The sequence below is a fragment of the Glandiceps talaboti genome, chromosome 13, assembly GCF_964340395.1.
Source record: "Glandiceps talaboti chromosome 13, keGlaTala1.1, whole genome shotgun sequence".
NCBI classification, from domain to species: domain Eukaryota; kingdom Metazoa; phylum Hemichordata; class Enteropneusta; family Spengelidae; genus Glandiceps; species Glandiceps talaboti.
This window is the reverse complement of record NC_135561.1, coordinates 10,459,384-10,473,263: the sequence shown is the minus strand read 5'-3', so window position 1 is coordinate 10,473,263 and position 13,880 is coordinate 10,459,384. Positions and strand designations below refer to the sequence as shown.

The window sequence follows — 13,880 nt, the reverse complement described above, 5'->3', positions numbered from 1 at the left end:
ATTAAAATGTACATGGTCATTTAACCCATGTATGTTGTTTTATATTTTCTGAATATACAATTTGTAAAAGTCTGCATATTCCATGTCATAATAATTATATCTACTGAAGGGTGGAATAGATAATATTCCTATGTACAGAGACAGCAAGGCACTTAATTTGAATATTTTTTGATTCATAGATATGAGTTGACACACACCTGTGCCTCTGCTCAGGAAGCGATGTCAATTAATCTTTCATTACTAGTTGTCACTTATTTTCCTTCCGATTACTTGAAATCATTCAGAACCCTGACTAAAAGTTAACTGACATATATATCATGCAAGGAAATTTAGGCTCCTCATATATCCGAAGGTTTTTCTTTTATGCTGACATCAGGGAATGAATTGTTTACACTTTGTTATTCCTTTCATTCAGAAAATATTCCATTCATTAAAACGAGAAATGTATTTCTGTGTCCCAGTATACATCATATCCTTTATTTATGCAAATGAGGAGCAAGCACCTGCTTCTGTTCTGTAGTAGACTGGAGGACAACTGATGTGTATTAATTATGACAGTATTGATTGTTATCTGTTCTTGCATAGTCATTACATATCAGATGCAATACCATTAATTCTAAGAGCTGTAACACAAAGTGCAGCCACCATACTGTTAAGATAACACTCCTTCTGTCTTGATGAATAAAAACACTTTTCCAGTCAAAACTGTGCAAATACCACAGATGTTAAAATTGCAGTCAGAAGCAAGGATATTATTTCTAAGGCCAATACCTAATATGTGAACACTGCCAACACCAATACATTGCAATCCTTTCTGAGAATCCTTTCTGATTCCTTTGCTAAATGACAACATCATTCATGTGATCAATAACCTACCTATTTACATTTAGTGACTAACACTAACTGCCTTCCAGTCCACACCCAGTGACCAATACCCTTCCAATCCACACTGAGTGATAAATATCTGAGTGTACAGTCCACACTCAGTGACCAACACCCTTCCTGCCCGCACCCAGTGGCCAACACCCTTACTGTCCACATTCAGTAGCCAACACCCTTCCTGTCTACACATAATCACCAACACACTTACTGTCCACACTCAGTGACAAATAAAGAAATACTCTTCCCATCCACACTTAGTGACCAATACCTTTCCTGTCTATACTCCATCACAAATATCCTTCCTGTCCACACATGCATTGTAGTGACCAACAGCTTTCCTGTCCACACTCAGTGACCAACAGCCTTCCTGTCCACACTCAGTGACCAACAGCCTTCCTGTCCACACTCAGTGACCAACAGCCTTCCTGTCCACACTCAGTGACCAACAGCCTTCCTGTCCACACTCAGTGACCAACAGCCTTCCTGTCCACACTCAGTGACCAACAGCCTTCCTGTCCACACTCAGTGACCAACAGCCTTCCTGTCCACACTCAGTGTCCAACAGCCTTCCTGTCCACACTCAGTGACCAACATCACTTCCTGTCCACACTCAGTGACCAACAGCCTTCCTGTCCACACTCAGTGACCAACAGCCTTCCTGTCCACACTCAGTGACCAACATCACTTCCTGTCCACACTCAGTGACCAACAGCCTTCCTGTCCACACTCAGTGACCAACAACCTTCCTGTCCACACTCAGTGACCAACACCCTTCCTGTCCACACTCAGTGACCAACAGCCTTCCTGTCCACACTCAGTGACCAACAGCCTTCCTGTCCACACTCAGTGACCAACAGCCTTCCTGTCCCCACACTCAGTGACCAACAGCCTTCCTGTCCACACTCAGTGACCAACAGCCTTCCTGTCCACACTCAATGACCAACAGCCTTCCTGTCCCCACTCTCAGTGACCAACAGCCTTCCTGTCCACACTCAGTGACCAACAGCCTTCCTGTCCACACTCAGTGACCAACAGCCTTCCTGTCCATACTCAGTGACCAACATCACTTCCTGTCCACACTCAGTGACCAACAGCCTTCCTGTCCACACTCAGTGACCAACAGCCTTCCTGTCCACACTCAGTGACCAACAGCCTTCCTGTCAATACTCAGTGACCAACAGCCTTCCTGTCCACACTCAGTGACCAACAGCCTTCCTGTCAATACTCAGTGACAAACAGACTTCCTGTCCACATCCAGAGACCAAAACTCTGCCTGTCCACACTCAGTGACCAACACCCTTCCTGTCCACACTCACTGACAAACAGGACTTCTGTCCACACTCACTGACCAATACCATCTACCCTTAGTGACCAACACCCTTCCTGTCCACACTCAGTGACCAATACCCAGTCTACCCTTAGTGACCAACACCCTTCCTGTCCACACTCACTGACCAATACCGTCTACCCTTAGTGACCAACACCCTTCCTGTCCACACTCACTGACCAATACCATCTACCCTTAGTGACCAACACCCTTCCTGTCCACACTCAGTGACCAATACCCAGTCTACCCTTAGTGACCAACACCCTTCCTGTCCACACTCAGTGACCAATACCCAGTCTACCCTTAGTGACCAACACCCTTCCTGTCCACACTCACTGACCAATACCCAGTCTACCCTTAGTGACCAACAGCCTTCCTGTCCACACTCAGTGACCAATACCGTCTACCCTTAGTGACCAACACCCTTCCTGTCCACACTCACTGACCAATACCCAGTCTACCCTTAGTGACCAACACCCTTCCTGTCCACACTCACTGACCAACACCCTTCCTGTCCACACTCACTGACCAATACCCGGCCAGTCTACCCTTAGTGACCAACACCCTTTCTGTCCACACTCACTGACCAATACCCAGTCTACCCTTAGTGACCAACACTCAATCTACCTGTCCACACTTTGCGAGCACCACCCTTTCCGTCCACACAGTAACCAACCAACATCCTTCCCTTTCTAAAGTTAGGTCTCGCCTTTGTAGTGCTCAAACAATACAATTCATATCAGCTCTCGCACTCAATTACCTTGTATAATACATCAAATGATATTTGTAATATTCAATTTCGAATTTTGATTATAATTTCATAACTATCGTCAGTATTCAATTTTCTTCTCATAATATGTTAGTGCTATTCTATTAAAATGTCTGATGTTGTTATTATGCTATAATGAGTCTTCAGCCAGGGAGATACATATAAGCCATCTATTATAATTTTTTGAAATTTCAAACAATTAGAAAGCTCATCTTTTGATTACACTATTCATCTATGAGCTAAGATATATCACCTTTGATAATATTGAGAAAACTGAAAAGGTTTTCGTAAGTTTTCAGCAATTTGTCATCAGCAGGATTTAGGAAACGATATCTAATATTCAAATATCGTGCTCACTGTTTGTATCATAAGAAAGTAATGACTTTCAGCTCTAAGTTGAAAATAACTCTATTGAAACTATTCTAATGTTTGACTAAGATACTATTGCACACACAAAAATTAATAATTGTCGAACTGACAATCAACCAATTGGTGACTTGAGTTATGAGTGTTCCGAGTCTAATATATTGTTAAAGAATAAATGCACTTCATTGAATATTTTAATTGGAAGTCGGGACTGCAAACCAGGGCCTCCACTTCATCTGCCTTTCGTAAATATAGCATTAATTTTGCATGTTCAAATGAATGTTGAACATTAATAAATTTTTTTGTATCTTGTTTTTTGATTCTATTACAATTCTTTTGAATGAGTTGGTGAATATACACGTTTCATTTTATCTAGAACTTGCTGAGATGAGAACATGACAACTTTAATTTTAATATTATTGTGAACAAGTCGCTAAAACATATTAAATTTTACTTCATTCTGACAAGTTGCCCAGAAGACAAAATTGTTTTTAAATTGTTATTCTACAAAATTGTTTAATCAAGCAAGTTACTGAAAATGGAAAACTGTTTTATCTCATTTTGAACATAGTGGTCTGATCACACAATTCTTATTTATCAAGTAAATTAATGTTTCATTAAATGGGTTATTTTTATTTTATCTTCAACAAATTGCTCAAAAACACCATTCTTAGTCACCTTGTATAAAGTGTATTAGCTCAAAACAAAACAAAATTCATTCTGTTTTGAACAAACTGCTCTAAACATTGTACTGTGAACTTGATTAATTCATTTGATAAAAAATACAACACTACCAATACTCTTAGATGGAGCCACAGACAAGAACAAGGAGCAAGCAAATCCTGTTAATACATACATATGGTAGTCCTTGGAAGTGTCAAATTCAGGTCCAATATTTGTTTTCATTTCAGACAATCTTGGAACCTCTCAACAACAAATGTTTTTATTGTGTCAGGAGTTCAGACACTGGGCACATTCAAATCCCAGACTGTATGCCTCAGACAGGTAAAAAAAGTAGTCCTGGACTTCAGACCACCGGATTTGATCACCCCTGTCAGGACTATTTAAAATCAGAATAATATATCCTGAGTATGCAAATCAAAGTGCATCCTGGATGTGCAAATAAACGTGCATCCTGGATGCGCAAATCAGAGTGCATCCTGGGTATGCAAATGAAAGTGCATCCTGGATATGCAATCAAAATGCATCGTGGGTATGCAAATCAAAGTGCATCCTGGGTGTGCAAATCAAAGTGCATCCTAGGTGTGAAAATCAAAGTGCATCCTGGTATGCAAATCAAAATGAATCCTGGATATGCAAATTGAAATGCCTTAAGAGTACTCACCTTGTTTGACCTAAGGGTTACTCTTCCTCCGCATCTAGCACAAGACTTCAATTGACAATAGTTGCATGAATGTCCAACTCCATCTGCAAACTTGGTTTTGTGACAAATTTGGCAAACTGCACCGTTTTGAGGGCCACGTAGTTTTGTTTCATCATCTAGTTGTTTAACAGACTTTTGGTAGTTGTCCAGATCATCTTGAAGTTGCCTATAATTTACAAAGCAAAAAATAACATTACAATACTGTAATATAAACTACATTGTTTGAATGGGTATCACTGAAATGCCAGCTTTTCGTAACATAGTGGCAACAAAGAACACATGGCCAAGCCATTTCTGCAATGGCAAATTCTGAATTATTACATATTTACCATCTAGAATACTTGCATTTGTGTGCACACATACTAGTCATATTTCCACTGCTATGTAACAAAATACTGAAAACATTATCGCATACCTGTATGCAATTGCAAATTAACGTATAATCATGACACATACATGTACATGTACATGAAAACCCTTGAAAGTTTCACTTTTTATGAAATTCATTATTTTGGATAAACAAATATAATACGATGTCATAACAGAATCGCATGACATTTGAGTAAGTGTTGAAAGATGGGTACTCGCATTCATCGTTGCAATGGTGGGGTTGTGTCATATGCTAAATACATAGTCCTTACAATACCTCTATAGTAAACTTCTTCGCTTAATTGCCCTTGTTTTGCTACATGATACTGTAGCTTTCTCAGGTTGGGGTAAACAACAATATGTGGTTTACTTGATGACATTTTAAATACACAAAGAAAATCCCCCAAATGTTATGGGGAAAATGAAAGATTTAGGGAAAAACTTTTTATGTCTACAAAGTTGACTTATACTTCAAAATTATATGAACTTTGGAAGTTCTGATTCTTGAGAATAAAAACATTTAAGAAATACAATGTCGTTAGGATTCTTATAGGAAACAAGGTCACTAACATATTCTGGGCAGTGTATAAATTGTTGTTTGTTTTACATGTATGTATGCATATAGTACATGTACACTGTCCCAGTGGAATTAAACATTGCTAATGAGTTGGATGAAATTGACACTGTACTATATTAGCACTAGTAATTATCAGGTTGGCATCATTTCCTGTCAAATGCCTCTCAAAGGTCAAAAGTCAATTGTTTACTAATCACATCACACATCAGTTAAGGTATCTGTGTGGGCTAGGACGTCAGGTGAATTTATCAATAAAACTATGTAAATCCACTCATACATATTTATTTAGACGCATTGGAGTCGGAACTAGCAAAGGGCATACCGTCAATAAGCAGTAACACAGCCACAAACTTTGACTGATTAAGAGTAATTGACATTTTGCTGGGGAGTCTGATGCGCCCTCTACGACAAATTCCTGAGTAACACACACACGGGGAGTGTGAGAGTCTGCCGTAAAGATGTTTTAGTATTTTAAATGCCTGACTGTAAAACGTTGAGTGTCGGCATTTTTGTCAATTGTTATAAATTTAAAGACGAAAAAAAAAAGTTTGATGGATGACAATTTTTTTGTCATCGTGAGCATGTGCTTCTGACAGAATCAGGTGCCCGCAGAAGTATCGCCCACACTCCGAGTTTAGCGTAAGTTCAGAAGTACGGCGTCGATGTATTATGTACACACGTACACGATCTCAAGTCAAATGATTTTCCTTCCACGTTTTGTTTTTCAAAATTCGGTGAAGGCTGTTTTATGATTGATTAAACTTGTTCTATTTCCAAAAGCCACGGTGTCATCTCTGAAAGCCGGGGCAGTCAATCTTAACTAAACTACATGTATTACTATTCACGTCGTATTCGTTTCTAGACTAAAAGGCAAATATAACATCACCGTCACATGTGCGAGTACGAGTTCACATCGATACAACCACAAGCGATGTATTTCAAAACAAATGCATGCGGTACGGTGAATACTGATCGAGCCAAGTTTGGTCTCCGTAGCGGTAAATATAATCCCAGTATGTCTCTACGATGTTAGTCGATGTCATGACTAGCTGATAGTGCCAACAAATATTGAACATTTTATGAACGGCTTAGATACATTTTAAGAGTCGCTTTCCTGAATAAAACAACCATTTTCAGATTGCATGCCGACATGGGCGACACATCAAGTAATCAAAGACACAACAACAAACAAATCCAAAGCAACTGTGTTTATTTATAGCAATCTGCGGATGGAAATCATGATTTTCCCAGGGAATGATACGTAACACACGTCAATATTACACTGAGGACCTAACTGAAACATTGAAACATTTCAATTTTGCTCACATTGTACATTTGAGTCGTCATGGACTATCGAACAGGCAATTTCAGGAACGACGATTTGCATCATACTCATAGACCTCATGTTTGCTTGTACCGCGCCGTTCACACGTGTGAGCTCACACTGTAGGCAAACTCGCTCGAGCTCTGTCTTCTTGGGCTAATGGAATGCGTATGGTTGCCTGCAGACACAAATTTATGGTTGTCTGCAGACACAATTTTTTCTATGTAATTTTTATTGAAAATGCGTAAAATACATAAGATTTGCTGTAGTTCGGTGCGTAGTTTCAGAGGGAGTAATTCGAAACTTTAGTCTGACAATTGTCCTCCAAGGTCATATTCATATTAAATCTACCATCACACCACGTCTGCAAGCATGAGTCATGACTAGATATGATCACACGGAAACACTGTCCCTCCATTCTCAGCCAAGGCCTCGTAACGAAGTTTGGAACGTCTTTTACCTATTTTCGTTTTCGGCATCGTGGTAGTGTATGCCAAATATGGTAGTGAGTCTTCAAGGGTTGTCCAGCGGCAGCTAAAAGTTTTCATAACACGCTGTAGAAAGTCCTGAGCGACCGGATGCTCCGTATTGAAATCAAAGATACGCATGCGCAATATGCATGAGTTTGTTGATGTCCCCCTAGCCTTGACACAGTTGATCGCATTATCGAAACGCTACATATTAGCAATGTAAGCGGCCATATATCAGAGTGTTAACCTGTTTTCAAGCCATATTACGATTTTTATTCATTCTAGAGGGTTCAAAGAGACAGAATCACTTTACGCGTTCGCAAGTATTGTTTTTACAAGTACCGCGAAATGGTCGCGAAGTTGTCAAAAAATGGGATTTTTTTGCCTTTTTGACCATTTAGAACGTTTCTTCATTTTACTCGTTCTAGCTTATTATACATGCTAGGGAATTCGGGTTTGTTTTATTTGATAATTGAGATGAAGGACGAGAAACTGGTTAGAGGGATTTTTTGTTAGTGAAACAGGCACTCGGCAATACTTTGTTGAAAATGGGGTACGCATACAACAAAATTTGCCTTTTTGACAATTAATTTGAAGCATTTTGGATCAAAATTTCAAAATTTTGTCTAGACAGATTTTGACATGTATATTTATGATCACAACTGTAAAAAAAAAATTAAAAAAAAATCAAAATTGCCTATTACAGAGTGGAAAATATGAAAAATATGATATAATAATATACACAGGTGTCAAATTTCATCATAATTTAAACAAACTCTACTTTAATGTTTTTAATGTTATGATGAATATTAAAGGGACAAACTCAGAAAATTTGGTGTCAATATCTTTATTTTTAACAAAGTTACAACAATATTTCTACAATAAAGAATTGGATGAAAAATAGCCTATACAACAACCTTAAGGATGTCAAGTAGGTAAAATCTACCCGTGTTCCATCAAACACTGATAATAAAGATGGTACTACTACATGTACATGTACATTGCAATCATTCTTCACTACATACATGTAAATCTGGATGTAATTCTTCCATACACACTTGATTGGCAAATAATCTTCGAGCATAAAAGTTATGAATTTTTATCATCAGGCGTTTCTTGAAAAAGCTTTTAAGTTTACACTGTTTTTGGGAGGTGGGATGGGAGTATTTTCATCTGCATACGAAAAGGTGAGTCAGTGCCTATATAGAATTCTTACTGAAGCACACATACTGACATAACCATCATCTATTGGCAAATCTTTAAGTCAATCTGGTATTTTGGCATAATGCAATGATTTGATGACACAATTTAACATACATGCTTATCATACACTAAAAAACTGTGGATAAACCTACATGTACACTAGTAATATGCTATCAATGATATCCACAACATTAGATGCAGATCTGTAATGCCTTCAAAGTCATGCATAGACATTAATCAATATTCTACAAGACTACATATACATGTACGAGCAGTTTAATCAAGGTTTTATCTGTAGACATGTACATCATATTTTCATTTTAAAAAAGCATCCACTCTGTTTATATAACATGTTGTTTAGGTTCAGTAACATCAAATTATACATTCATAGAATCATACCATTTTCACTGAAGATCGTTGAGGAATAAGTTATTTGTCATCAATGGATGTTAACCCTAGGACTTGGTTTCTAGGAAGTCTACGTATTTACAACCTACAATAGGGTGATAGCCTTTAAAATGTTAGCTTTCATGCTTAAGCAATTTGCTCACAATGTTTCAATCTAATTATGAATTTGCACTTTTAATAAGCAAATACTAATAATAAGTATTAAAATGTATGATTGTACAGCAAACAATATAGGATATAATATAATATAATATAATATAATATAATATAATATAATATAATATAATATAATATAATATAACATAACATAACATGACATAATATATAATATAATATATTATAAAATATAATATAACATAAGATAACAACATAAGATAACATAACACAACATACATGTACAGATACATGCAACACAACACAACACAACACAACACAACACAACATAACACAACACAACACATCTAATATAAAAATTAGTAGACCAGAAAACTATCGAGCTACACTGTATATATGGACTTTTTTGTGACCCTATTCAAAAACTGATCATGATTTTAATACTTCTACATTTGCATTCAAGCAATCATTTTTATTTATAAATAAATTATCGTACATGTAATACCCTATTTTTTACACAAACCACCAGCTGATTATAAAAAACTAATTATAAAGATGCAAGAGAGGAGATTTCATCCATTATAGATGTTATTGACAATTATCATTCTCAAGTTATTTTTTACGACACAATTGAAAAACAACAACCCAGCTGTTTATTATACTATTAAAGCTGATTCCGAATGCACAGAATGGAACACCTCTGACATCAATTGTGACGTCAGGTTGGTACACATATGGTATCTATGACTTAATTAGTTGTGGAAAAACAACAACGATACATCCATATAATGTATGTATGACATGTACTATGACGATGATGAAACCCATATATATTGAAAAACAATCAACATGTGTGGCATGTCTGTAGGTCATATGACTTTATTTTGGGGTAAAACAACAAACATACCTACTTAGGACTAGCACATGTACATGTATGAGGATGATGAAACCCATGTATTAAAAAACAACCAACATGTGTGGCATCATGCATATGGTCCAGATGACTTCATTTGGGCAAACACAACAACCATACATTCATACATATGTACATGTATGACATGTACCGTACTAGTTATGATGAGGATGAAACCTATATATCGAAAAACAATCAACATGTGTGGCAAGCATACATGATACAGCTGTAATGACTTCATTAACTTATTTCAGGAAACGGCAATGACGAAACCCATATATTGAAAAACAATCAACATGTGTGGCATGCATATAATCACAATGACTTTATCTAACTTGTTTAAGGAAACAGCAATGACGAAACCCATATATTGAAAAACAGTCATCATGTGTGGCATTGCATGCAGCCGCAATGACTTCATCTAACTTGTTTAAGGAAATGGCACTGAAGAAACCCATATATAAAAAAACAATCAACATGTCACGTGTGGCATGCATATAATCACAATGACTTCATTAACTTATTGAAAGAAATAATGATGACGACGACAGAACCAATGTATTGAAAAACAATCATTATGTGTGGCATAGGCATGGCACTATTTACATATTGGTATGACTTCATTTGGAAAAACAATTGTACATACATACATGTACATGCATATACAACTTGTAGTGTGACAATGATAAAATCCACAGGTCGAAAAACGATAAATATAACAATGTGCTAATAGCCTATCGCATGGTACATGTACAATGTATGACTTCATTAGCTTCAGGAAAATAACTGTACATCCATACACAGGTAGCATTGAAAGTATGTCACATGTACCATATTGATGGCGATACCCATATCTCTAACACATATGTGCACGTATCTATCGACATGTGCCAATACAATAATCAGGACCTCATTTACTTACGAAAAACAATCACCATATAATGTACATAGTATTAAGTACAATTCACAGTATGATAATGATGATGAAACCTTGCCATACATTAAAAAGCAATAAAAATGTTTGTCATCTGCATAGTACCCTCGGAAAATACAAGTATTTAATATATTATTTGTATGTAGTAAAATAAACTATCAGAAATGCTGATTTTTTTTTTTATAATTTGCAACCATTTGTATTTATGTTTAGTCACAGTGTTGTACATTTTATGTATAAAACATTTTTTTTCCAGAAATTTGCCCTTTTTTGAATATGACTATTGGTTACAACTTTTCATAAGTGTTGAACATTCGGTTTCTGTGTAAACCCCCCCCCCCCTTTTTTTTTTGAGTATTTGCACTTCATCGAAATATTGCTTTTAGTCATAGCTTAAAATAAACTATCGTTATTTTCCAGAAATATTCAACATCCATGATGATTGATGTCATTAATACCTTACCTCATTAATTCAGCAGTGAGAGAGAGGACAGCTGTTGTAGACAACGTACGCCTACATTTATAAACTGAATATCCAGCACTGACAGCAAAAATTATGAGCTGTTACTTCATAATTTATTTGTTAATCACTCCTGAAACTACTAATAAATTGTTGTCAATAAGTGATGCCTTATCTTCAATACTTTATCATGCTTCTGGGATTTGAGTCATTTTTTTCTCTGTGCAAGTGTGATTGCAAATCTTAGTTTAACTGCAGATGAATTATTCCATTTTTTTTGCACCTAATTTTTTATATGGAGTCATGATGGTCGAATGGTTAGAGTGGCCGGCTTGGCAGCTGCAGGTTGCAAGTTTGAGCCCCATCACTGCCGTTTGTTTCTGAATGGCTAAAGTCCTTGGGCAAGATTTGAACCATAATTGTGCCTAAGTCAACCCAGCTGTATAATTGGGGACCTGGTAGGATAGAGGTTGCAACATGAATGCTTTAATACTCATTTATGCTCTAGGGCTGCAATGAATTGCATGCTCCCCGGGGAGTTGAAGAAGTATAAAGGGCCATTGTGCCTCTATGTATCAGTGCCAGGCAATAATTGTAAAGCGCTTTATGAGTGGGAATCACTGTATAAAAAACCAACATTATTATCAATATTATTATTACATGGAGGAATAAAATATATAGTACAAATATGAACAAAAGATCTATTTTGGAAAAAAGTAGTTGTTATATACAAATAAATGTTCATAACTCAATACATTGCAAAAAGATGCACAAAGTGTAAAAAGTTTGTTATTATACGTACAATAACAAACATTTTACACATTGTTTAATGTTTTGTTGTTTATTGAGATGTGAACATGGACTTGGTATATGTTATTTCATATTATTTTTTCAAGTAGAAAAACATGGTGAAGCTGTTTTATCAAATAAAAACCAAAATAAATACTAAATTCTCATCCATATAGCCACTTTAATATGCACAACCCAAACCCCATAGTGTGTTTATGTAAACTCTCTATGGATTTTACTATGTGTGTATCGAACATATGGGAGCTATTTTCATTCTCAATGTCAGGTTGACCTCAAAGTACAGACGTCGACTGATTACATGATTGTAGAATACACTCTATACTATAATATGTGTATGCTTGGTGACTTATAAGTGCATGTACAGTATGGCAGTGGTAGTACCTGTGTCCGTTGATTATGTGACTGTACAATACACTTTACAAAGATATATTTGATGCTTTAAAAAGTACAATACCGGTATGTAATGGTAGTGGTAGGATACCTGTACATAAATCAAAACAAAATACATCAAATACTCAACTAAATGGTGTTAAATACTTACATGTACACACTTTATACCATGTACTACTCATAAGAGAAACTTTACCATGAGGGTTTTATTAATGTGGTGTTATTGATCTGACTGTGGTTCCAATACAGTTTATGGATTATCCCATCAAAGCTATTCTGTTTCTGTTTCAGTTGATATGGTTAACACTTAAGAGTATCTGTTTACGGGTTATCCTATCAAAATTATTCTGGATTTTTTCAGGTAGCTCATGAGTAACAATGAAAACTATCAAGCAAGTTCAAAACTGGGGATATGTATGTGCATCTGAGCAGCACTACATGTACATATACATACACTTGTGTTACATACATGGTTGTATCATGTATTTGTTAGTTTCATGGGATTGCAGCAGTCAGTGACATTTGTCAGATTGTTGAAGTTACAGTTATGCAAGTGTACATGTAAGTATAATTATGTACTATGCATGTGTACACATTTGGTTTGTACTATTGTAGATTGAGAGTGTGCATTTACACATTTACCAATGTTTTGAAATTTATTGAGTTACATACATTTGTATAAGGACTTCATATACTTTATTTCCGTATTGTATTTCCAAAGAGAAAAATATGGTAAAGTTGTTTTATCAATTGAAGTTTACAGCTTAATAGCCAATTTTCATCCACATGGCTACTTTAAATTTAGCATACATGTACATGTACTCTGAAGATACTTAGGTAATTTCATAAGAGTACACATGTATGTAATATATAGCCTTAAGCCATATCAATCCAAAAACTACAAATAAATTACAGATGATAGGTTGACGACCCATAGTCAGCAATTCTGCAAAATTTATCATGATCCTTACATGTGAAGGTTAAAGGTCATCGTAAGTCACATGCCTTTAGGATATAATGATGTGCATACAGAAAAGAATTCATGAGATCAACCAGTTTACTCAGTGAAAGATGGTTGAAAAATTGATATACGTCACTTCAAAGATCAGTATAGCAATAAATTTGTGCTGCAAAGGGGTGTGCAATATTTCCCTACAAAGTAACATGGGGATGCATTCTT

General features: G+C 36.2%; 1 protein-coding gene across 1 annotated transcript in view; it reads right to left on the bottom strand.

The window, feature by feature from the left end:
- Positions 1 to 13,880, bottom strand: part of LOC144445091 (regulating synaptic membrane exocytosis protein 2-like) — a 170,730-nt gene that overhangs the window by 99,483 nt on the left and 57,367 nt on the right. Inside the window, exon 2 of the mRNA XM_078134642.1 lies at positions 4,690 to 4,894. Coding sequence (XP_077990768.1) covers positions 4,690 to 4,894 — 205 coding nt within the window. The remainder of the gene's footprint in view (positions 1 to 4,689; positions 4,895 to 13,880) is intronic.